The 26,786-nt window shown below is 39.2% G+C and overlaps 1 protein-coding gene across 5 annotated transcripts in view; it reads left to right on the forward strand.

Annotated features, from left to right (window-relative positions):
- arap1 (ArfGAP with RhoGAP domain, ankyrin repeat and PH domain 1) overlaps window positions 1-26,786 on the forward strand; it is a 55,079-nt gene that overhangs the window by 14,005 nt on the left and 14,288 nt on the right. For all 5 annotated transcript variants that reach the window (XM_013273856.3, XM_013273855.3, XM_013273857.3 and 2 more), the window contains 18 exons: window positions 3,880-4,049; window positions 7,781-7,869; window positions 7,995-8,077; window positions 8,722-8,862; window positions 9,019-9,088; window positions 10,417-10,537; window positions 10,696-10,880; window positions 11,052-11,158; window positions 12,387-12,586; window positions 13,591-13,676; window positions 14,028-14,210; window positions 22,514-22,688; window positions 23,960-24,094; window positions 24,202-24,337; window positions 24,508-24,610; window positions 25,338-25,530; window positions 25,631-25,676; window positions 25,862-26,025. In XM_013273856.3, the coding sequence (XP_013129310.1) occupies window positions 3,880-4,049; window positions 7,781-7,869; window positions 7,995-8,077; window positions 8,722-8,862; window positions 9,019-9,088; window positions 10,417-10,537; window positions 10,696-10,880; window positions 11,052-11,158; window positions 12,387-12,586; window positions 13,591-13,676; window positions 14,028-14,210; window positions 22,514-22,688; window positions 23,960-24,094; window positions 24,202-24,337; window positions 24,508-24,610; window positions 25,338-25,530; window positions 25,631-25,676; window positions 25,862-26,025 (2,387 nt within the window). The remainder of the gene's footprint in view (window positions 1-3,879; window positions 4,050-7,780; window positions 7,870-7,994; window positions 8,078-8,721; window positions 8,863-9,018; window positions 9,089-10,416; window positions 10,538-10,695; window positions 10,881-11,051; window positions 11,159-12,386; window positions 12,587-13,590; window positions 13,677-14,027; window positions 14,211-22,513; window positions 22,689-23,959; window positions 24,095-24,201; window positions 24,338-24,507; window positions 24,611-25,337; window positions 25,531-25,630; window positions 25,677-25,861; window positions 26,026-26,786) is intronic.

Here is a 26,786-nt window from a genome sequence, read left to right on the forward strand (position 1 = left end):
TATTTTTAAGACAAAAACTATGTTCTTAGCTTTGCTGTTTTCCACTTTGAAAAGTGGATTAGTGACTGTTTTCTTCAGACATAAGCTATGAAGTATCTGAAATGCTAAGTTTAGCTTGCATTAAAGACCACCGTAATTCTGCTGTTAACACATATGTTAGCTTGGTGTGCTTTTCACAGGTCAGCACCACGACTTAAACTGCACTGTAGTCATTTTTGTCACAAGAATAATTCTGCCACGACTAAATAATTGAATAGATATGCAGCGTGGGAGGACAAAGAAGCAGTCATTGTTTCTTCAGCCGACTGTCATATGTGAACTAGCCGAGTCGTTAAATATAGAATCCAAGCTAGCAAAACCCCTCTCAGCACTCTTCCTCTGAGAAAAAGGAGGAACTGTGTCAATAAGGCAGTTTCCCGTCATTGTGAGGCTTTTGCATGTTTGTTTGTTTTTTTTTCCCTTTTTTAGGAGTGGGGGTATTTTAATAACTTCAAAGATAGTTCTTGTATACAGTCTTTAAAGTTTAATGTTTAGTATGAGTTTAGTTACTTGATAAAATTCTACTTTGAACCTGCTGCCAAGTGCATGAAGTGTATACTAATTTGTCCACAGGCACTGCTTCCAACATTAATGATACATGAATGGTTTGTTTTTTTAAGTCAACAGCTCAGCTAATGCAGACCTGTTAGAAGAGTCATCATACCTAATAAGCACTCGATTCCTGTGTTCATTCAGCCTAAGGGCAATTTGACTTGGTGGTTTTTCACAACATATCAGCGTTGAATGCTCAACTGTCTGACTTTAAATTGTGCCTATGAAGTGCATTTAACGGGAGCCAGTAAACAGTAATATTAGTAATATTAAGGAGTGTTAGTGTTATTAGGGAGAGCTAATATTTGTGAGCTAATAATCTGAAGATTTGTTTTGCGGTCTTCATGTTTTATCTCAGTGATTGTTTTTATGAGAACGAAATCCAAACACATAAAAAAATATGAGGAATAAAGAGGAACTTTCACAATACTGGATAGACAGAAACCAGATGTACATGTTCACTCCTGACTTACCATCAGCACAAAGTGACGTACATGCACTGTTGGGGTAATGTGTTCGTTTTGCAATCTTTGGCTTCGTGTGCATTCATGACTAACTCTTAAGGCCGCATAACTGACATAATTGTTAGGAATGTGTATGTTTGGCATTTAAAAAACTATTGCATGAGTAAATCAAACATGATCTGCGACAGTGTTTGATGAATCAGTGTGTATAAATTCCCGTAACATTAGGTCTGAGCATGCGTGTATCTTGTGCATCTTTGGTGCAGAACAAGATAATATTTCAGCCAATATCAGTTATCATATGTATGCAGTTGAAAGGGCTGACTGGGGGAAGTGAAGTACTGCTTGGTAGTGTTCACAATAAGGGTGAGTTTGTGTTAGATCTAGATATAACGTGATGTGGCATTAGTGGTAATGGGGCTGTCTTTCAAGTGAGGTTGTCGATACAAAAGGGCAAAACTATAATGGTGTCGGTGTTCACGCTTATCGATGGCATTTGCAATCTTTCGCTGTCTTTGAGAGATATTTCTCAGGTTTTCTCAGGTTTCTTTATCGAAATATTTTGCCTTTGTGCAATTAGTAAGCGAGTCTGTGGTAGAACCATATATGGTGTAAAAGATGGACCTAGCCACCATGACATTAACCACTGGTTTTGGACTCTACATTTTGAAGCTTTTTCAAATCAGACTCTGGCTTAAGTCGTGGTTGTCAAACTCCAGTCCTTGAGGGGCGGTGTCCGAAAACTTTTACATGTGTCCCTGTTGTAACACACCTAAATAAAATTAGTAGGTCATTAGCAACACTTGACTGCATGCTGTGGTGGCAGTTCAGCCATTTGATTCATGTTACAGCAGAGAGAATGACCATGGTGCAATAAAAGTACTTTTAGAAGTACATTTTTCCCCAAATCTTACATTTAAATTTACTTGAGTAGGGTTGGGGTTTGCCACCTCAGCATGCAGTCAAGTTCCATCCACCCATGGTTTAAGTGGATGAGAGAGAGGAAGGGCGGCTCTGACAGTGAAAGGACTTGTGATTGACAGTTTGGTGTCAGCATGAATTTTCGTGCTACTGATATTCCCCCATTTTGAAGCATGGTGCCACCAAGTTTTTTAAAACTGACTTGATATTATAGTCAGTATGACCCAAAATGACGGCCTGAGCCCATAAACGCAGTAGGATAGTGTTTAAAGAGATAAAGCCAGAAAGTTGTTTTCCCATAGACTTGTATAGGAATGGAGTGTCTTTGCAAACATAGCTATCACGGTCTGTCAGGGGAACAGCAAAGGTGGTCTTTAGATAGACTCCAGGTTTTAGGAACTCCTGCTTCATTCTTCCGACCTGAAACCCATTTCCAAGTTTTATATGGTTTGGAGCCAGCCTCAAGTAGCACCTAGAGGACGATTTTTAACACTTCCATGTCGGCTTCATTTGTCAGCTCTGGAGGTCGACCTCTTTTATAGATAGATTATACATCCTGTTGGGATTAAGAGTGAGAAATCCAAAATATATGTCAGACATTCAGCCTGACCTCATAACTTTAATACACCCCACCCCACCCCAACTGTATTATAAGCATCACTATATGCACATATGACAGTGCATTCTACATATGTATATGATCATCAGAGTTATTATAATTTTGTATTTTCTAATTTGATTTTATTTTTGCTTTTAATTCAGTTTAGTTTCTATTTATTAATTCTATTAATTCTATTAGGTGACCCAATTATAATATCTATAACAAGCAGTGGGCTGCAGTCCTTAGGAAAATGTTGGACTTTGTTCTGAATGTTCAAATGCATAATGGCAGATATTACAAGCACGTGTATCTGCATTTTTACTAACAAATTCCACATTTGGGGGTGAAACAGCCCACCCATTAAGAAGACATCTGTGGTCTTGACGTAGGGAATTTCCTTTTTGTCAATCGCTTAAAAATTCATGCTTGCTCTCATTGAATGTTTTGAGTCAGCTCACATAACCACACTTCAGTGGGATTACCAAACAATTGATTGCTAAAGCTGATGGGGAGGGAAAGAAGATGAGCCTGTTTTTCTCTTCCTGGTGTGCCACTTACTGGCAAAAAGGTCCTACCTTGTGTTTTATCAAAACAAAACTGTTAATAAGGGCAGCGAGCTGTGCCAGGTGCACAGTGCATTCTGAAAATGACAAAAACGGATATGATGAGCAGTGTTAACACCAGATTTTATGACCTCAGCATATGTGTGGCACACGTAAGATATATTTGTCTGTGAGTATACACAGGCAGCGTGGGTTTACAATAAGGTGGCATCACTTACGTGAGGCAGGCTTAGGCTTGCTCTTTAAACCAGAGGTGAGAGTAAAAAAACTAGACTTGTCAAGAGGAGAGCAAAGGAACACATGTTTCTGTCTCTGGGATTAGTTTTACTACAGCTGTGGAATACTTGGGTTTCAGAGCAGCAGTCCTTAATTTGTACTAAATGGGGTTACCAGATGGATCCCTATTTTTCATTTTTTAAATGTTACTTTATGGAGTTCTTTGGCAGTTATAACTTTAGGAAAAAAAGCTCTGCACAGCTTTGTCGCCAGCAAATCTTTGTGCCTGGAGTCAGATCTCACAAGGACACTTCAGTTTTTGCTGTGGAGTGAGAAAAGAATTAGAGAGGAAGGGGTGTCGAACTATATAAACCACAACAACTCTGCCTTCCCAAAAGAAGATGAATAAAATCCGCCGCCTGCTTGGAATTTTTACCCAATCTGAGAATACCATGGTTTCCAAGGACTCATCCCCACCCCTCCAAACCTCTGTTGACCTGCCCTATTTTTCTCTATCCTCCAGCCCATCTCCCACCAAGACAGGCACGGATGACACGCTCAGAGAACAAACTCCAGAGATCCCACCTCGCATCAGGCCACCTAAAATTCAAGAAAGCCCACAACAGTTGACTCAGCCTGATATACAGCCAGCTCTGCCTGCTAGAAGAATTCCCCAACCTCCCAGCGAGTATAGTAAGTAATATAATCAGCTTATGTTCCATTTTTTTATTTGAATTTTTGTGCATTTCATCCCTTAATTACAACAATGGCTGTGGTAGATTTAAAAATACAGAACCTACAGTACTGCCCTAGTCTTGCATCGTCCTCACTTCCTTATATTTTTTTTTCACAAAAATGGGAAATAGGTGCAGTGATTTAATAAAAAATGCGCAAACATACCTTCAAAATAAGCCAAAACAGAGTTTATAGAGTTCTAACAAGCTTGAAAGTCATTGTTTGGTATGATCACCTTTATTCTTCAGCACAGCCTGAACTCTCTTGGGTGAAATTTCTTGTCATTTCTTTAAGTAGTCTTCAGGAATAGTTCTTTAGGCTTGTTGAAGGACATTGAAAGCTCTTCTTTGGAAGTTGACAGTCCTGTTTTTGTTCCATCCTCTGTCAACATGATCCCACACTGCTTCAATAATGTTCAGGGCCAGGCTCTGGGGAGACCAGTCCATGACTGATAGTGTTCCAGTGTGTGTTTTTTCTTATCCATGTGTGCTTTTACTGCATCGCCAGTGTGTTTGGGAGCATTGTGATGCTGAAAAATTAAGCTGCTGCTAATCAGACAGTTTCCAGATGGTATTCCATTAATATCTTGTTTATGATTGAAGATGCTCAACAGCACATGACAGATCCTCCTCTGTCTTTTACCAGTGGCTGTAGACACTCACAGTTGTACCTCTCTACAACCCAACCTCCTCTATATACCCATTTATGATAATTCCAGCAAAAAATTCAAAATTAGATTCATCGCTCTATTTCTTAGAAACAAAATGTAAATAAATAAGAGGTGGCTCAAGATTTTTATACAGACAGTACATTTTTTAATATATAGAAAGTCAGAAAACCATTTATAAAGAATTTTTTTTACTTTCGTTTTATGAAGATGAATTTGAAGTCCTTCAGTATTCTTCCATGCGAGACTACTTCCTGTTTTTTGAACATTAACTCTGCTGTGGGGTTAACTAATTATACAGTCTGCTCGCCGCAGTTCTTCCTCCTTTCTCCTGCTTCTGTGCTGTGAACTGTGTAGTGAGTTAGACAAAGCAGCAGCTTCATCCCAGTGTGACCGTCAGGCTTCAGTGTTTTGTTTTGTTTTTATATTAAAATGTCAATCTCAGGCCTGAATCTGCATATCAGTCAGCATGTGTCTTTGTAATCTCATCTCCTTGCTGTAAGATGCTCATACTGGAGAACAGTCTTGACCTATGTAGCAGAAATTAAATGGACACAAGTGAATACTTGGAAAAGCATTGAAAGGTTATTTGAATTCAGAAGATGGGCAGACAGCGAGACAAAATATTTTTATAATATGTGCATGCTATCATGGCTATTTGGTTTCGGAAATGGTTCTTTAATTTCATGCATACAGAGTTATTGAATATCATTGACAAGCATGTATATTGTCACATGTTACCTGATAGATTAAAATTACAGGGCTTGCTTATCAAAGCACTTTTTGTGATAGCAAACATGTCAAAAACCTTCAAATAGCTTCCTTTAATTGTGTGAGGGCCCTCCAAAGCAGGTGAGTTTATGGAAAACTCTTCTATAAATCATCCCAAAGCTATTTCAATATGACACTATCATAACATACATTTGTATGTAAAGGTTGAAAACCTTTACATGCCTACCTGCTCCTCCCTTTTGCCTAGAGTGCTTTAAAACGAGATTTGTTGATTGGCAACAAGTTGGTAGACCAGTTGTTGCACATACTGTAAACTTATTATGAATCTATGTTCAGTTTTTACATTAAATGTTCTCAAAAGTTTGAAACTAGAGTCATTTTGCCAAAAATATTTTTCCCATTTTAAGAAAAAGACTTTTTCTTGTAGTCCTGTCAATGTTGTCTGTGCCATCGTGGACAAGTTGAATGTGTTCGACCCTTTGCCAAAAGTACTTATCGCCTGTGTTAAATGGATACAGCTTTTTATACATGTAGTCAAGTTGGTTGTATGTTTAATCATTTAAACCCAGTGTCCACAAAACAAGAAATATACAGTTATATGGAAATCACAGTAGGGTTAGATTTGATTCAAAATCATACAAAGACAACATGTCATTGTATTTAATTTGGAACTTAATGCCAGCAACTGATTATAAAAAAGTTTGGCAAAGTGCAACAAATTAATTGATTAATTAAAAAAGTACTCTGTGTAACATCTCACACATAATTGGTACTAATATTGATCTAAGAGATTACGTTATAGAGGTTGAGTCTTGTCTAAGCAAAGGTAGAGTGGTTTTCATCAAACGGAGCATGTGGAGAAATATTTCAGAATAACAGCCTCATCTTAGGGACCAGGTGTCAGTTCATTAACAAAGTGAACACAGTTTGTCACTGCATTCACAAAAGCAATTCAAAAATTCTACCACACAAAGAAAAAGAGTATTTAAGGCAGAAACTAGCCCACTGACTTCATTATTAAAGCACACAGCATTTGTAGCTTACACGTCTGTGAACCATTTCTTTTACATGATATCTAAACCCTTTGCAGCAACATCACCTGTCAAACAGGGAATGTCATTTTCGTGAAAGGTCTTGTTGATTTTGGCAAGAGAGTGCCACATTTTCCAAGTATCATCATTACATGGTTTTGTAGGGGAGGAGCCTAGGTGTTAAACTGGACTGGTTTCAGGCCTCTGAAAATATTTGATCAAGTATAAACAAACAATACAAGAAAAGAGGCCTCGCAGTACTGAAGGTGACAGAAGCATGAACATGGTTGAGAGTTCCAGTTCACTGATTTGAATTTGCAGAGGTGAACCGCAAAGAGTGTTCGGCTATAGCTATCTGTTTTCCAGACTAACTTTAAGGCTAAACTGTGTCTTGTTTATGATTGCCATTGGCTTTGTTTTTCAGTTGCAAAAAATGCCCATTGGGTCTGGTATGAACAATCAAAATGAGAAGAGAGATCCGGGTGGCAGGTTATGCCTCGAAGTATTGAGGGCTTGAAATCTGTCAAACAAAGACATTTCCCTTTTAAAACTGCAGCAGTTGTTCACTTCACACTTTACAGTGTGTGGTTTAAAAAAAAAAAAGAAAAAAAAAGAGGTACTGCAACACAGTGTTTAGCATGGGCCTGTCCTGACTTTTTCTAAACATGTCACTGGCCTCAAATTCAAAGCAAGCATATCATTAAAAAAATCTTAGTTTTAACATTTGATTGGTTGTATTGTTTTATTTTTAAGTACATGTGGTGTGTTAAGGATTTGCAAACCACTGCTTCAGTTTTAATGTACCACAGAATTTCAACTTCTGCAACAGTTTCACCTCAATGTTGTATAACGTTTCAGCGGTAACACGGCTCCGCTTAATAGTAGATGCTCACCCTGAAAAACGAGTCTTAAGGGGAGAGAAAGAGACGACACAAACTAGTGCATGTGCATTAAAACTCACTCACTATTAGTTAGGTTTGTTTGCGCTTACAAACATTGACACAGCCAAAATTACTACAAATTCCTATCCACATAATCCAGTTTTACTAGTGTGACTGATTGTTTGCCTTGGAAGTATTCTCTGAGCTTCCTGGATCGGCTTGTAGTGTAACAGCCAGTGAGTAAGCATGCAAATTTGCCTCACTGAAACTGTCCCCTGGCAATTATATCATGTTTCCAGAGTTTCTCAGGTTCTGCAAAACCTGCTCCAGACTTTAGCTTAAACTTGATTTGTTTTCCTTTTCTCTGTTCTCGCTCAGTGTTGGCTACGGTCAATGAAAATTCGAATGACTACGAGGAGCCAGACTTGTTTGGTCCCGCTGGTCATCGAATGAACCCACCAGAGAGGGTAAGAAACTGTTAATGGAAGCACTCCCAGACCCCTCCCATTAAGAGTTAATGGGAGTGGTCTTTTAGGCTCTTTCTTCTTTCCTATTGCCATATCCTGTGAATCATTCCCGTTTCCTCGAATAGGATATGTCCCTGCAAGTGCCAGATTACACAAAGAAGCGGCCGAGTTCTCTTTGCAGTGACGATGGAGTGCTCGACGATTATGAGTGAGTCATAAAACAACACAAATGCAAACCACGTACAGAAGCTGAAATACAAACACACTGTTTGCAGGGTTTTGTTTCCATTTGGTTGTTGATTATTCTGAATGGCTGTGACTTGGGAGGTAGAGTATTGATCCACCGATCTACCAATCGGTCAGTGATCGATTCCACAGCTACTCCAGTCTGCATGTTGAAATATCCTTATGACTGAACCCTGAGAGTGTTTGTGTGAATGTTATACAAGGCACTTTGGGTGTTGAGTTAGAATAGAAACACACTATATAAGTACCAGTCCATTTATTGCAGTGTTTGTGTAGGTTAATTTGAGACATGCTGCTGTATTTACTTTCATTTTAATACACAACATATTCTCAAACTGTCAGTGTTGCCGACACTAATCTTTGATCTTCACCTCTTTTATGTAATCTGTTAAAATTATATTTTTACACATGTTAGCTTGTGTCAAAACTTAGAAATATTCTTTGGATTTTGAAAACATTTGCACAATTTGTCTGACTTAAACTTTGATGAAAAATATAAATGTCAGTAATAGCTTTTGATAGTTAATATTGCTTATAGGGTTTGTGTGATGTTTCTTTCTTTTTCCTTTTTTGTTTGTGTGTGTCTGTGTGTGCGCGCACGTATAGGTATGAAGGGACTCTCCACAGCCAGCAAGGCAGTTTTTACCTACCAAACACTGGTGTTTTGGCTTCCACCATGAAGGAAGACACCTCTCAGCTTTCTGCTGTCATTAAGATGGGTTGGCTGGACAAGAATCCACCTCAGGGGTAAAATAATGATGATGCTTAAAAAAAAAAAGATAATCTGAAATATATATGTATATATGTGTGTATGTATATGTATGTATATGTGTGTGTATATATATATGTATATGTGTATATATATATATATTTTTATTCGGTGTTGTCTGTCCTCATACACAGGGCTATTTACTACCAGAGACGATGGGTAAAGTTAGATGCTGACTACCTGAGATACTTTGACACTGACAAGGTAACAAAACACATGCATCCAAAAACTCAGTGATGTGTTCAGACACAAGCACAGAATGGAAGCGTTGTGTCGTGTGTGTGACTCTGTCCAGGCGATACTGTTGACATACTAAATAGGCATTGATCATTTTTAGGGCTGCAATGATTCTTCGAGTAATGTGAACAGCTTGATTATAAAAATCTTCAGCGCACATTTTGCTTTGATGTTTTGTTTAATCCACCATCTAGCACTCAGCTGTTACTATGTAAATGTGACCTTTTCACCCACATTTACCACTAAAAATAGGCCTGCAGTAGAAACGTGTCTAGAAGCACTCATGTAATTAAAAAGTATGACAATATTAAGGCCAAGCGGCTTCCAGTTTTCAACAAAAAGACTCGTAACAGAACAGCAGTAGTGAGAGTCCTTCATCAAACCACCTGGACAAAAATTCCAACCTGAAGAAAAACTAACTCTGGAAATGCTCCCATGCACCGCTGTTTGTTTTATACAGTGAAAATCGATAGTAAAGTTACAGGAGTTAAAGTAAAAAATGCAGATGAGCTATTATTCAGGCTGATGGGCAGGGGTGAGTCTAAAGAGGAGCATGGGGTGTGAGTGAGTTATTAACATTATTTTGTAGATTTGGATTAATATAAAATCTTAATTTGATTTTAATTTTATTCTGTAATTAAAACTATGTCACTGACTCAGTGCTGTTAAGTTTCACATTATTAACATTAATTATTTACAGTGCACCATCAGAACATCTGTCTTCTGCAGCAGGAAATGTTACATCAAAGCAAAGGACAAGTCTCAGTTCTGAGAATGTTGATGTCCTCGCTTTTTTCATTGCAGCCACCACAAACTCTTTTAAAGGGTCACACATGCGCACACATTAACTCGCTACACTCCTCTTAATGTCAGAGAAGCTTCCACAAATGCAGAGCAAAGGCATTTTTTTTTATACCTTAGTTTAGTGCTCATGTATATCTTATTTTATTTGACACCAATGTACTTGTTTTTAGTTGTTGTTGTTTTGGTTTTTTTGCATTTATGAAAATGTTTTATTTAATAAATATGACTTTGAATGGTACGTAAATACAATGAAGGTGTTTTTTCATAGTTGTATGCATTTAAATTACTTGAAATACTGCAATTAAAATGGAAACCAATGAGCAGTTAATTTTAAATCACCTTGTTTTTTTTATATTTACTGTTGCTCATTCACAAGACAAGTATTATCTGATTACTTGATTAATTGATGACATAACCGATCATTAAAGTAATCGATAGCTGCAGCAGTAATCTGAGATGCTGAGTATGTGTTGTGCTGTCCTGTGTTGTAGGACGTGTATTCTAAGGGGATCATCTCAACAGCTTTCATCACTAATGTGACCACTGTGGGGGAGCTGAAGTTTGAAGTTGTTACAAACAACCGAACCTTCATCTTTAGGGCTGAAAGTGAAGGTATGTCTGTTCACCTCAGCTCTGTATGTGCTTAGACTTGTACAGACATTATTTCACATGTCTCAAAATATGCACTTACCTCAGTTCATATATATTTGTGGGTGCAGATTTTACTACATACATGTCTGTTCTGACATGCATATGCTCTCTCATTGCAGCTGAACGAAACGAATGGGTGACTGTACTGCAGGATTGCACCAGTGGGCGCCAAAGGCACACTGTCATGAACCCCGGCTCACCTTTAGCCCCGGACTATCAGGGCTACTTGGAGCTAAAAGGGTTACGCTCCAAACTTTACACAGTTGTTGCCTCAGATAAAGTTTTCCTCTACAAAAATATTGATGTAAGAACTCTGGGTGGAGCAGTGTGTACAGATTTGTACTTAAGATAATTGCATTTTGTTTTCTTTGCTTTTCTGATTGTTGGAATTAGAAGAAATGTTTTTCTTGTTTTGTTTTTTTTGTTGTTGTTGTTGAAACCATGTAATTTAAATTTTATGTTCCATTTCTTACAGGACTATCGTATTGGATTGGGTATCACATCTATTGAGATGAATGTAGGAAACATTAAGGTCTCAGATCGTCGAAGCTTTGATCTCACCACACCTTATCGCATATTTAGGTATTGCATGCACACAGAAACTAAATCTGCTCTCACACCTTTCCCATGTTTGTGTGACTATCACTCCTCTTATTGCAGTAATTAAGCAGTTGGGTTTATATTTACTCAAAACTGTTTATGTGAGATAAACTGTGAGATACACTAATTAGACAGTTTAGAGACGATGATCATTCCTCATTATCAGCAGCTGAGTTGCTCTCGAGTTGAGTTGCTGGGTTACTTACAGAAATTAGGTCATATTGTTTTAGTGAGAACTCTCCCACTGTCCCTCAATCCTCAGCTGGTCGTCTTTCAAGAATGTGAAAAGCCTTTTGTGTGACTGTGTGTGTGCGTGTTTTTGTGCAAAGAAGTGCAGGGGATATGTTTGTGCATGAGTGCATGTGTTGTGTGGTGTGTGGTCTTTTGGCTGACAGTTCACAGCCTGCGCCTGTAGTGCAGGGTCTCAGCATGACAGGATGGGGAAATATGTGTTTCTGTGGACTAGTGTACTGGCTCTGAGTCTCTTCACTGTAAACATATGTGAAAGTGTTTCATTTTCATTCAGACCTGGTAATAATAAGAAAGGTAAAGATTTAGAAATGTAATATAAAAGGAGGAGGGGTTTTTTTTTTCTTTCATTATGTCTACATCAGCAATGTAAATGAAACAAATTAGTAATAATAAAAGACAATGATTCAGATCTGGACAGAAATGTAATGGGTTTTTTCTTTGCCAGTGCTCAGATTTTCCATTACATTTCCAAAACCCAAACAAATGGCAGTCATCAGTATTTTTGTTGATTTAACTCAGGTTTATTTAGTTGTATACTAATACTAATAATGCTGATACTGATTTATTCTGAAATTCATGATTCAACTTTTTATTTAAATTGTTAAGCTAATGTTATGAATTGTAATTTAAAGTACTGTATTTAGTGTTTTTACTGTATTTAAAGTACTGTATCTGTGGTTTTGTGCTTTTGTTCCCATGCAACATCCAGAAATATTTCAGGGCAGGAAATAATTACTCAATTTATTTCTGTAAAGCATATTTATATGTATTACTAATTTAAGGGAAGATAAACCGAGCGTGCAGCTGACAGGATGAAAAGAGGAAGCTTGTCTGCCTCTGTGAGTTTATGTGGTTTCCAGGTCTTGAGTATATTTAGCGTAACAACAGCAAACTAAGCGTCATTTCTCACCTTCATGTCAACGGTAACACTCGTCCATATGCTTGCCTCTCTCCGCAGCTTCATCGCAGAGTCAGAGCAGATGAGAGAGCAGTGGGTGAATGCTATGCGAGACGCGATAGGTGAGGCATTGTCTAACAGCGAGGTGGCTGAGCGGATCTGGGCGGAGTCTAGCAACAGTCTGTGTGCCGACTGTGAAGCATCGAAGCCGGAGTGGGCCGCCATCAATTTGTGTGTGGTGGTGTGCAAACAATGTGCAGGTTTGTGTGTTCTGATTTTGTTTTTGTGCGGTGCTTTGGGTTCTCAGTGTGAATACTTTGTGTTTAACAGCATTTTGACTTTTTGTTGCTGGTTGCTGAGTATCAGAATTAACATGTGGCTTCCAGCACAAGAGGCATTGTGACTTTGTTTTGTCGTGGCCATCAGTTGTCTGGACGTGATATTTCAGGAAGTTCTTTAGGAAAACACTCCAGTTTAGGACAAATGTTCAGTTGTTCTCTGGGACTATTTAGATGTTAGTGGTCAGAGCTCACTTCTGTTTTTCACTGATACCATTTCCTAAAAAATACTTTTTTGGGCCATTATTAAAGGCCATGTTTTTCTGTATCATAGGAAATATTCATATTATAATTTAATGAATCATGATATAAATGTGAGGCTATGTCACCCACTTCTACTACCCACCTTGAAACTCTTGGCCGAATTGTGTGTGCTTCTGGTAATCGTGTGTGAGGCAGCCGTTCTTTAGAACTTGTAGCTTCTCTGCGGTAACCTCCGTTTTTGTTGCGCCTCCATTTTTCAGTTATGCAGACACTTAATAGATTTTTCTAGTGAATAAAGTCTTTTTCTACTAAGGTGAAATAAGCCTGGACACACATTGATATTAGTGTGTGGTTGGTTGGTTGTGCTGTTTGGCAGAAGCGTAAAACCACAGGGCAGTAATTGTACAGTGCTGTGAAAATGTATTTGACCCTTTGCTAAAACACAACGCTGTTTTTAGGTGACGCTTTCATTTATTAAAGGAAAAAGGCATCCAGCCCTGTGAGAAAGTAATTACTTCCTAAACCTAATGACTAGTTGTAGCCTGTGTGTTCTCTTTGGTCAGCTGTGATTTTTGCCTTGAAATATAAAAAAAATCAATCATTTCACTGTACTTGTTTGTTTTTGTTGTCTGTTTGTAAAGAATTATTTGGTTGTGCGTACAGAGCTTATAATATGGTCAAGTTTGAATGTGGCTTTAATATGTGTATGTGTGTTATTCCAGGGGAGCACAGAGGACTAGGCCCTAGCATTTCGAAAGTTCGAAGTCTGAAGATGGATAAGAAAGTTTGGACAGAAGAGCTTATTCAGGTACACATAGAAATTCTTTCATAGAAATCTCTTTCTTGAGATTAATTAACTAGTATGTTCAAATATAATGTTTCCGTAATTAATCATTTTGGAGCTGAGACAGCTTAGTTTTAGTTTCATCTCTGTGGAAGTTTCCGGGGCAGTAGTTACCGGTGGTTTTCTGTGGGTTTCATTATATTGTTTGTAAACCTGCAGGTCAGAAGTGTCAGTAATCTGATCTAGTAAGTGCTACAGAAGAATAATAGAGAAAGATAGAATCTGTATGTGTTTCTTCCTATCCTAATGTGGAAGCACTTCTATTCATTTTTTATTTATTTATTTATTTTCCTCTTCACCCTGCCCGTGTCGCAGTTATTCCTGGTGATAGGCAACGAGCGGGCTAACAGTTTTTGGGCAGCTAATGTCCCACCAAGTGAAGCTCTGTCGCCTTCGAGCTGCAGCGAAGAAAGAAGACGCTTCATCAGCAACAAATACCGCCAGGGCAAATACAGGAGGTACCACGCTCTGTATGGAAACCAGATGGAGCTCAATCACGTAAGTCAAAGTCACAGTTTGCTTTTGTCTTTGTGATACAGTTGTGTTTAATTCTGAATCTGCGCACTGCATTGCCAGAAATGTCTGTTAGTGAGCAGCTGCAAAGTGTAAAGGGATGAGTGACAGGCGAATAGCTGAGTGTGCGGATGGGGCCTTAAAACATGTCCACATTGGAAGCGATGTGCCAACCGGAAACCACAGAAAGTGAATGACTTTCCATAATCTTTCCACGAGGGAAATAACCGCTTGCTATGAGTAGTGGGCGGGGCCCTAAATAAACTTTTCCTGTTTCCGTGTGATTGAAACTACCAGACTGAAGAATACTGTTGGTTAACATATAACCTGATAATAAAGTCACTAGAGGGTTACCTAGGCAACCAGAGCCTGGAATGTCCACAAACGGCCGCTCTCTCTTCAGGATCAGTTTTGTCATTATCCTGTTGGTAGATGAACCTTGATACTAGTCTGAGATCCTGCCCTGGTGCATTATTGCCTTCATTAAGGTCATCTGTGTACTTGGCATCATTCGGTGTCCATAAGCCCAAATGAGTCATCCTGTCCCTGCTTAAAAAAAATCCCCCCACAGCATGATGCTGCCACCACCACACTTCCTGGCTGGGATATTATTGAATAGTGTCTAGTTTCTTTCAGACCCGACTGCTGTTATCATGCTAGAGAATCTCGTTTCTCACAGTATCAGGATCCTTGAGGTTGGTTTTTTTTTTCTGAATCCCATGCAGGTTTTGTATGCCTTTCATTGAGGAAAAACTACAGCACTGACAGGAGTAACTTCCAGAAAGGCAGCTATCTCCACACAGGATCTTCTTTTTGTTCACCCCTCCTTCCAAGCCCTTGGTTCCCTGATTGCTTAGTTTGGCAGGCAGCCAGCATTACAAAAATGATCCCATTTGTTCCTAATGTCTTCTGTTTAAGAAATATGGGGGTTTAGTGGGAATCTTCAGTGCAGCAGGAATGTTTTTGTAGTCTTCGTCAGATCGGTGCCTCAGCGGTCTCTACATGCAGTTTATTTGGACTGGTACTGTGAAAAAATGTGCATTTCTTGTTATAGTGTCCTGGGGTTGATTGGTGAGTGGAAAAAATATATTAACAGTTTTGGCATATGCAAAAGCATGCAAAAATGCCTCCTAGATCAGGTTTGTCAAATATAAGGCCTGGGGGCCAGAGTTGGCCCAGTGAATACTCAAATCCAGCCCACTAAACAGCTTTAAAAGTATGAAGGTATGCATCGATTTTGAGTTTTTAACTGTAGTTGTAAAACAAGTTTTACAACTTATCCTGCTGATTGGCTCCTACATATGGAATCAAAGTAATTAACTAACAAACAATTAAATGACGGGAAAGTTTCTGCATTTTCACTATAACAGCCCATAGTTAGAAAAAACAGAAAAAGGACATTTTCTGGGAATTAATGCAAACTTCATATTTTATAAGTACTGGATAGTCTGGGCAATACAGATTTGTCATATAGTTTTACTTTGATCTTTACCCTTTAAGATCAAAGTGGGCTGCATTTGTCCCACTGTGTGTAATGAGTTTGACGTCCTTTACACCTCGAAGCTGACGATTCTGTTCAGAGTTCTTGTTGTGAGCAGTAACTTCAAATAAAATGCAGAATTTCCCTTGAAGCCAATAGAGCATAAAAATAAGCAAGTTCCTTTGTGTAAATACATGGTTAAGATCCTGTGACTGTGGCAAAAGTGTTATTTAACACTTAAATACTTACAGTAAAGCAGCCAGTATGCTTCTGCTTCAGCAGCTGGTTGATCCAGTGTTACAACATTTGACACTTTTCTTGTATGTGAGGCATTTGTGGGACTTTGTTTGATCGCACTCCAGCTGCAATGGAGCGCAAGTCAGGTTTATAGACTAAAAAATACTGATTAAACTTGTGAAACACGCTCTGCCACTTGAAGTAATTTTGCGAACTCACTTTTAGAGTTGAAGAGTTAAAGACTGGTTAATGCAGGTTCAGGACTCAACCCTGTGAAATCCCTGCTTCTGAGTCATTTTGTCAAACTTGCAACTCTGCAAGGTCCTAGAACCGACTCTTAGCAACGACTCTTTTAAATGTGACAACTGCGGTGTCTTTGTGTACTTGTGGTGGGTGAAGCTTAGCTTGAAGATGACACATTATTTGGTTAGTATTGTTTAGAATCAGGAAATGTAAATGGCCATGGAATGGCCATAGCTTTTATACTGTGCTCCATCATGTGTGGTTAATGACTGAGTGTTTCAGACCCAGCTGGGTCACTTCTTAGGAGCTTAACCCAGTTACTGCTAACAATGTGTACAGGTCACAGATAAACTTGGTGTGTAAATGAGTCACATGTAGCACCTGACTGTGAGCTATGTTTTTCCCCCTCAAGCCGTTAAGCTTTTACATTTGTGTGAGTGAGTGTGAGTAACTGTGTTTGGGATGTGCAGAATGAGATAAAGGAAGTTGTTTAGTTTGTAGTTTTAAAAGCAGCTGCTGGTCCTCCTCCCTGATGGCTCCATTTTCTGCTCTTTTCTTATCTCTCTCTTGGGTCTTTGGGACCTATAGAGGACGTGATCTGTTGGACTTTCCTACAGCTTTCATTCACCCCCACAAACCCACACACATACCACCCCACCCCCGTTTCAGAGGTGATTACTTAAATGGCTGCTCTACTTGTTTTTTTTTTTTCCTGTTCATGAGAAAAATACAGATGAGCATTGCTTCTGCTTCTGCTTGGGTGTGCCTTTCAGAAATCGTACACGCTGCACATGTGTCAGCTATACACTTATCTGTCAAGTGGGTGACAAAAAAGGCAACGTAAGTGTGCAAGAGTGTGAAAGCAAGAGAAAAACATGTTTGTATACTCAGTGAGTGCAGCAGCAGAATTAGCTAATTCAGGGTCATTTATCTACTCCTGGCTTTTTAACCCCACTTCTCTTGCTCGCTTTCTTCTTTGTTTTTACTTTTTTCCTTAATGTGACATCATTACTTACTGATTTAACTGGAATGTGCTGTAACTCCACCCCTCCCTTCTGTTTTCCTCCTCCTCCTTCTCCTCCTGTCCTACACATTGTTTGGCTCTGACTGCTGAAGAAATTTGATCACTTTAGTCCTTGCTCTTTTTTCTTATCTTTAAGTTGTTAATATTTTTACATTTTCTTTTCGACTTGAGCTTCAGACTTTTGCATTTGCAACTTTTCCGGGCTGTCTTTGTTGACTGACATTCAAATAGCGGACTGACTGAAGGGAACTGAGAACTTCCAGGTAGGGCTATGTGTAAGAGGGGAGCTGTAGGACAGGGTAGTGAAAATATGCCTTGTTTTTGCAGCTCTCTGAGTCCTTTTAGGCTAGCTCTGTTAAGAAAAAGAGCACAACCTTGCATTTCAGTGGTGGTTAGTTTATAGCGATGTGTGGAAGTGGATTTTAGATCTCTGACAGTATGTGTGTGCAGTCATGTGCTTGAATGTGTCTGTGGGAAACATTTTTGTGTTGACACTATGGGGACTGCAGCCCTGCAGCTCTGTGTTAGTGAGACATTAGAGCTATTGTGTGTCTGTGTGTGTATGTTTTTTTTCTCTGGAGTGAGCAGCAACACATTGAAATGCACATGAATTTGCCTGCGTAGGCATGGTTGTGTGCTTTTTCTGTATTTGGTCTGTACTGCTCTTTCTTTTTGTGTGCTTGTATGTTTCCATCTGTAAATCATGGTCGTCGTCTCCTGTTTTGTCTCTATTGGTTCCCCCTCTGTCTTTACTGTGGCTTCCTAATTTTTCTCAATTGCATCAAGTAGTGAACTCTAGCTGTGACCACAGTTTTACACTGGGTTTCTTATTCCCTGGAAAAACCATACTCTGCATTTTCTTCTTACAGAAACAAAACAAAACCGATACAGTTGTGCCTACAACTGTATCTGTTTTTAGAAGACATCTACTGAATGTTAGTCACCTGCGTGTTAAGAATAAAGTAACACTCATCCATGAGTCGTTCTTCCTCTGTGGTGTTACCATCTTCCTGTTAAACAGTTTGAAGCTTTTCATGGCCTTTAGGTTGACATAAAATACTTTAACGGCTTTGTTAGCTCGTGGTTTCCTTGAAAGGGAAGAAGTGACACAGCATAGATGACGTTTCATAATGAAGTGCACAATGTGACGTAGAGTTTAATGCAGACAAGTTTTGGCAGTTTGATAGTCCCTCTGTGTTTGTGCCAAGTTTGAGTTGGGGATAGTTGTCATAGTTTAACTTTTTTCATAACTTTGTGGCTATTTTAGTGACATTTGAGAAAATAAAGCAATCTGTTATTGAAAAGTGGACAGCCACTCTACTTTCCCAGGTCTCCTTGACTGTGCTGGTGGCTATCAGCATGTTGTTGGTATTTTATCATAGCAAACTAACAGCTAAGGTACAGGATTAAAAATCTCTTTATGGCCTTGTTTTATGCTTTTAAAGTTTTATAATTGGCTTCCATATAAGAAGAGCTCTTCATCATTTACCCCTCTCCTTTTGTTTATTTTCTGCTTTTCCTCATTCTTCCTATTTATTTCTTCTGTTTTCTGACCATTCCCATCATGTCCTCATTCACACTGTAGGATTTCGGGTTATAAATCCTTTCGATTTCTACAGGGAGATTGGCTCAACATGTGATCTCCTTTCTTGTTTATTTTGCAGTGCTTTTTTCCCTCCCTCCTTTTTTTGTCTGTAACTCTGTTTTTTCCTTCGAATCTTTTTTTTCTTTTTCTCTGCCCTCCTTTTTCTGTCTGGATTTTCACCTCCCTGACCATCTCCCTTTCTCTGTAAGCTATCCACGGTGAGGTAATGATGGAACATATGCGAATAGCTCTTTCTCATCTGGATTTAATATATGCACATACATACACATCTGTAAGTGTGGGTGTAGTTTGGGGTATTTTGTGCTAAAGTCTACACAGCAAAGCCTGCATGTGTTAGTATCGCTGTCTGTACATAGGTTGAGTTTCTAGCCAAAAACAATCTGTGTCTGATTAATGTGGCTGACTGAAATGCTTTCATCTTCTTTTCACAATATTTTTCTTTCTTCCTTTCCCTCCCTCATCTTCCTTTTCCTCCAGTTCAGTCCCATACAAATGCAGAGGCCAGATGGAGGCCTACGTTTTTTGTTGGCTTTTCTTTTTTTTTTTTCTTTTTTTTTTTAACACGCCCAGATAAAAATCTCTCTGCCCCTGTCTCTGTCTCTCTAGGGAAATTCGGCAAGATTCTTGAATTCCCTTCTCTCTGTGTGCGTTATTACATTACTGCCTGTTTCATCGGCAGCAGATGTTGAAGGGTGAGGTTTCTTAACACTCAAACAGCCCATTTCCTTGTTGTACTTCATTCTGATAGGTTCACTTTTCCTGGACAAGAGAAAAAGCTGCTGTCATATTACTGTACACTGGCTCTTTGCACGGCGTAGCTGTCCACATGTATGTCCACATGGGATGAAGCCGAGCACTGATTTTTCCTCTGTTCTCTTTGTGTATTGTTGTGTACGGACCACACACATACACATGCAAATATATTACCACAGAGCATAACACACTTATTTGTTGATGGCAGAGTATTGTCTGTGAACTGCTTTGTGCTTGTGGTCAAACAACAGTTCGGATGATTGGGTTTGTTGGGCTGCAGTGGCGTCTTCATTGCAGGCCGGCACAGCTAAACAGTGTGGTCATTTTGATGTTGTTGACCAAAAGTGGAAAAATTTGGTTGCCATCAGTGATAAAGAGCAGGTTACACCCATCTTTTTATTTGTTGTGTATAGTTTTAGAACATTTTCAAGTTGGCTTAAATCTTTTTAAAGATTTAAAGACCAAAAACGTCATCTACTTGGCATGAAAACCAGATCATGGATGGATTTTTAAGGAAAAATAGGTTTAGTTTTACTGATTCTGGGCCTCACCCTGGACAAAAAAATTACTAGTGATATTTTAAGCAGCTCTTTACAGCGCCCTGAATTTTGTTTGCCAAATCTTTCAGTGCTTGACCCGGTCTGCAGCTGCACTCCGACTCATTGGCCTGAAACAAAGCCAGACTGCGTAATGTCTCAGGATCTGTGGCTTTGGGAATGGGAAGTGCTGTCACTCTGGCAAACAACCCCATTTATAATTCTTGATGTTTTAAATTCTCTCAACTCATCAGTGCTTTGGCAGTTTGTCTTTGTGTTTTTGGGTGTGTGTGTATCTTTTGCAATTCTGATCTTTGCTAATTGCCTTGTTTGTCTGTCTGTGTGTGTGTGTGTGTGTGTGTGTGTGGAAGCTCAGTAATGCTTAAATAGAGGAGGGGCTCTGTCTGTGTGTGTGCACTGGGGAATTTCTCAATCAGACTCAAAAGAGCTTATTGAGTTTAACTGAAGACAGACGTGTGTGTGTGCATGCGTGCGTGCGTGTTTGTGTGTGTGTGTGTGTGTGTGTGTGTGTGTGTGTGTGTGTGTGTGTGTGTGTGTGTGTGTATTCTCTCTTCTTCTTTCCTTGTACTCCGGGTTAGTTTGCTTGTTGTTTACAGTCTAAAGCAGTGTTGTGGAACTTATTTATATGAATGAACACCACTTATATTCGTCATCGTTCCAGCGAGTTAGCACAATGCTGATTACGTCTTTCTCAACTTGTGCTGCATTCCACCTGCCTGAGTTTTAAATTCCTGCACTGGTTTACCAGTAATGGCATATCAGTCATTGCTCATGGTCTATTAATAAGGAGAGATGATGGCAACAGAAATATGACAGAAAAGCTTCTCCGTAAGCACGCTAAAAATGTTTGTGTGATCACTGCCAGGAAAGTTCCCTACTGCAGGTAAAGACATCTGGACCTGTCACGATAGTTCTGTCCTTGGTGGTGTTGTCAGGGGTTAAATGAGACGTGTAATATCAGGGTGCATGTAGATTTTAGGGTTGCCATAGTGGTACGTTTGCCTAAATTGCAAGGCAGACTTTTTTTTTTCTTTTTTTTAAAGATTATTTTTGGGGCATATTTAGTCTTTATTTGACAGTTGAGCAGTGAAGACTGACAGGAAAGCCAGATGAGAGAGAGAGAAAGCGAGGACACGCAGCACGGGGCCACAGGTCAGACTCAAACCCAGACCACTGCACTTTAGCCATTTGTCATATAGTTACCTTCTCACCCACTGAGCTAAACAGGCTCCCGAAAGTCTGAGCCTTCCTATGAGATTCAAGAGTGAATGCTCAGCTTACAAAAATATATTGTGAAAAAAATAAATATTTGTCTTTTTTTTTTTTTTTTAGATTTCCATTCAGATCAGGTTTTTGACACTAGTCCTTTGTGTCTCCAACTTAACCTTTTGCTGCGCAGCTTCCATTACATCCAATACAAAGATGTAATAAAATTACTGAAGATTCCTTCAAGTTATATCAGTGACGAGGAAACAACTGCAAACAATTGTGCAGTCATGCACAAAGAGTACAAAGCGCTTAATACATAAACTAGGACTTATAATCTAATCTCTCGAAAATGGCTCGAGGACACCTGAGAATACTTTGTATACAGTTTAACCAGAGTTATCTACAGTTGCGGTAAATCCCAAAATAATTAGTGACGATTGCTCTTGACACTGTAACATGTTTGTTTTTGAATAAAAGCATGGCGTATACTTTAATGGTATTTAAATCTATTTGGAAGGAGAAGTATTTGAGCAGTGTTGACAGTAAAGCATGAGGGTTATTGGGCAAAAGGCCGTGCAGGTTTTAAAGCCCGCATACACTGACAGACAAGTGCGCACTAAGGTTGTTTGGCGTGCAGAAGTTCAATTCATTCTGAAAACTGAAAGAACTTAACACAACATGATTTAAACCTTTTCAGCTGCAGCAGGATCACAGTATTAAAACCCTTTATTAGTTTTTTATTGTAGATTTTTTCTTAAAAAACCCCAAAAGCACCTCCTTTTTCTTTATTACTTAAATGCTTTCCAAGTCGACGCTCTCATCCTGTTCTCCATATTTCCTTCCTTATTTGTCTTAATTTCATCTCACACCCTCATTTCCTTCCCTGCTTTGCTTTAATTGTTGCCCATCTTATTTGTTTTTACAGTTGTGTAGCTCTCACTGTGTTAATGTTGATCCAACCTTTTTGGTCTCCTACTTTCTGAGCAATGCAGTTCTAGTAAATGATACGTCTCTATTTGGAGGTAAAATGAATTTCAGTTCAGTACTTGCACTGAAAAGCTTGAAGTCATTGCCAAGAAACGGTACACAGTTGTTTCCGCTTGTTTTTTTTTTTGTTTTTTTTGTACATGAGCGTTTACTCATGTGTCTCCTTGTCTGTTGCTCTCCCCTTTTCTCCAGGCTCTCTGTATAAACGTGCAGTGCAGCGATGTGCTGGAGACGCTGAGCCTGATTTTCTGCGGTGCAGATGTGAATTGTTCAGCTGGGCTGGATAGTCAACCAACCCCCCTCTCCTTGGCCACCGCACACTCGCAACCCCTACAGGCCGAGTTATTGAACCATAATCTGAACACAGGTACAGTATGCGTGCATGCTCAGGGTCTCAAGCGCACATTTGTTTTTAATGGACTGAGTGGAGCTCTCATGAAAGAATTTGTTAAAGTATTGATTTAAAAAAATAACACGTTTTTTTCACACAGCACTTGTTGAAACACAGCGTGCTTTGTAGGCAGTCAGATTCTGGAAAAGAGACCGGACTGCAGGGATACAATGAAAAAGATGTTATACAAAGAAACTGGCTTTGTAATTCTGATTTTCTCATTCAGGTCATTCATAAATTGTGTTTCCATGACATTAAAATATTTTTTGCTTCAGTGATCAACTGGATCTTGAACCATGCTTTGAAATAATGAGTCAACTCTTAATATCAGTTCTGCCTATCCAAGAAGTTTGAATGCTTATTAAACTCTAAGTGAAGCATAATGCAGCGATTTACTCAAACTGTAATCAGTTGAACAGTGTTTCCCCATTCTTGCTTCACATCGGAGGTGCTCCTTGTCGCCCACTCTTGTGTCTTTCGTTTTCTAAATGTGTAAAATGTTTTCAGTGGGTCACAGGTCTGGATTGCAGGCAGGCTAGTTTAGAGGCATGTTGATGGTGTAAAGCATGGTCCTGCTGTAGAACTGGCAGCGAGTATGAGGGCTCTTTTGTTTCCCTCTGTGTGACTGCTGAGTTTAAATAGATTTTTGAATAATTTTTTTACAGGGCCGTTGGAGCAGTCGTAATCTGTGTTACTGAAACTTTGCTTTTGGATTTTCTTATTTCAGTTGGTTTTTATTGTTTGAAAATGGTTGGCTTTAGTTTAAGAGCCCCCTGATTCTAGTTAACAGAACTTTAAAAGTCATTGACTCACAGTCTTGTAGACATCCAAAGTCTCAATAAACACTCCCATCAAAGCCTCATCAGGCAAGTTGTAATACTTTGTATCATTTGTTAGTTTACATTTTTTCTAAAGTCTACTTTTTATTTTATAGTGAACTAAGATGTGGTTTAGGTTAGTTTTTAGTTAACTATAAGAATCTTGGTATTAGCAATTAAGTAATTTAGAAATTGGTTGATATTTGGTGACGTCAGATGGATCAAGGCAATGACATTTTAGGAGTAGCTGAATACAGTCATAGCAAAATCTATAGAGTTCAACTATGAGGGTAAGAATCAAAGCACAGTCTTGAGAAACTAGGGAGGGACCATTTCAACAGGGTTTAAAAGTTTAAGAGACCGTAAGAGTATGTCGTAAACACTTCTTTACTTTCGTACAATCAAATTCTTTACAATGTTTTTCTGTAGAGTTACCACGGTTAGAGGAGGTGGATGCTATGGACCCAGAACCTTACCCACTACCTCCTTCCGTGTCTCACAATGGCTTCCTATTCAAAACTGGATCCATGGCTCGGCCAGTCACAGAGCGCAAGGCCAAAGAGGGTAAGCACAAACACTCTACAACAACAACACTTACCACAGTAAGAAAGAATAGTTAAAGTGATTTTCACTATTATGCTTGGCAAATATTTATTTGTCTATTAATATAGAGTTCAGTCGTCGCTGGTGCACGCTAAATGATGGCGTTTTCAGCTACTACGAAAGTGACAAGAACTCAAACCCAAATGGAGCTCTCAAGGCTTCAGAGATCGTGTGTTTGGCTGTTGACAACGATGACAAACATGGGTATGCAAACACCCACACACTGTCCGTTGTAAATGCACATTTACAGCAAAAATGCAATGACACCTTGGAATGTTAAGCGAGATGAATCGTATGTCTCCCCCTTCTCTTTCTTAAATTTCCCAGTGTCTGCTCTTCTAACCTCCTGGGTTTTTTTTTTTTCCAACCCCCAGGTATGACTGTACCTTTGAAATTTATTCAGAGTCTGAGCGTCTCTACCTGTTTGGCACCGATGACTCAGAAGTCAGATCCCAGTGGGTCAAGTCTATCGCCAAGGTAACAATCAAATACATATATTCAGCTTAACGGAGAGATTTGTGATTTTTCTTTATTTCTAGTCAAATAAGAAAACTCTTCTAAGTGGTGTTAGCAGACTAAGCTTGGTGTCAGTGATCAGGACAGTGCTTGCTGTTGTTTATTTTATCAAAGCACAACTTTCTTTACCACTGACGTGATCATGTGAAATGAAACAACAGTCATTTTATCTCAACTGCTGAAAGCTGAAATGGCAAAGTGTGTGCACTCAAATTTCAGTAGTTATTGTGAAACCAGTCAGATGTCTCAGAGTTATGCACAAGGTCATGAACAACCTGTGACACAATCAGTTTTGTGGAGGATTGTCTCTTTCCACTGCTCTTGAGGATAAGGCAGAGATAGTAACTGGACAGAATGTAACCAGAATCGAGGCTGAATTTGTTGCCGCCCACACTGCATTCTTCAAGCAGTGACAAACAGTATTAGTTTTTAAAAGCTTGATTTTAAATTGGATAAAATGGGTTAAAATAAAATGTAACTCATAATAAAAAAGAAGGGTAAGGATGATTTGGTACAAACCCTGGTTTGAGAGCAGGAGGAGGCACAGATCCCTTGGGGATTGCGTCAGGAAGATCATTAGGAGTAAAAATCTGCAAGATCAAAATATGTGGAGCTTTTTCCCCCTGTCGAAAAGGGAGCAGCCTAAAGAAGCTTCAGTACAAACGCTGTATGTCCTCTTTCCTTGTAGACCTTTATTCCAGTCTCTGCAGAACCTTTGCTGAGATTGAGTTTTGAGAGGATTGGGAAGCTGATGTGCAAAGATGGCTTGAACCTACAAAGGTCCAAAGTTGGGTGGTTTGCTCTGGAGGGGTCTGTACTTCACGTTTACCTGGAGGGCAGTCAGGTGGAGGAGATCCACCTCCGCAAACTGAACGAACTATGTGAGTAAGACATGCGAACACAGGTACATGGATTTAACCACTGTCTGAGTGCTCAGCGATTAGAGTACAACAGTTCTTACCCTGTGTTTGTGTTTTACAGCAATTCAGCAAGACAATGAAGTCATGGTTCTGGTGGGGAAAGGCAGGTGAGAACGAATAATTTGCGCACTGATTGATTTTTTTTTTTTTTTTATTTACAGTTTGAAACCCCTTTAAAAACTACCCTATTTATTTTTTATAGATATTCCTAATTGTGAAACAGTTTTCCCTCACATACTCATCATTCATTCTTCTTTCTCTGCTTTGTTTGTTTCTTCTTCTCTTGTTTTAGAACTCTCTACATAGAAGGAAAGAGAAAGCTGGATTTTTCTTGCTGGTGTACAGCTATCCAGGCAGCTGCAGGGAGTGGAGGAGACACGCTGCACGAGCAGCAGCTCACAGAGACGGACATACCAGTGATCGTAGATAGCTGCATTAACTACATCACACAGTGTGGTAAGAAACACAGAAAGAAACACACCCACACACACACACACACACACACACACGAAACCATTTTTTTCAAGTAACTATGCGCTTCATGCATCTTTAGTTTTGTTTATTGTCTTACATTTTGTACACTATAAAACATTCACACGTATATGCAACATTACATCATAACAACCCAAACAAAGGCGGCTCCTTACAACACAAGTTATACCTCATATCATGGTAAGCGTTGATAATATATTTGCATAACATACAATTTAATTAACCATCATAGTTCAGCACACAAACAAAAATCCAGGTTCTTGGTTCAGCATGAACTGTAACTTTTTCTGTCTTTCTCTGAACTCATGTGGCTGCAATAGTTGGATCTTGAGTTTACTGTGTTAAATTTCACTGGATCTATCCAGGGCAGAACCATCTTCCTCATCTTTTATATAGCTGTACAGCTTAAACATTGGTTAACTGTTAAAAACAGAGTTACAGAGTTGCTTGTGTTGCATCTCTTGCAGTAGTTCAGAGCTTGGAAAGCTTGACACACACAACAGTTCAAAGTAGACGAAGATAAAATAGAGGAAATAACATGACTCTTATTTCCTCGAGTGGACATGGGCCTAACTTGCTCTCGGTGTGGTGTGTGAGGTCCATTGTTTTAATTATCTGCACTCATTGTAGAGAAGTGCAGCTGCATCACACTTCTCTCTTTGTGGGTTGACACCGTTTGACATATTGGCCTTCTGGCCTCACCGCTAGCTGCTCTGCTCATGTGA

Source organism: Oreochromis niloticus, linkage group LG14 (genome assembly GCF_001858045.2).
Source record: "Oreochromis niloticus isolate F11D_XX linkage group LG14, O_niloticus_UMD_NMBU, whole genome shotgun sequence".
Lineage (NCBI taxonomy): Eukaryota > Metazoa > Chordata > Actinopteri > Cichliformes > Cichlidae > Oreochromis > Oreochromis niloticus.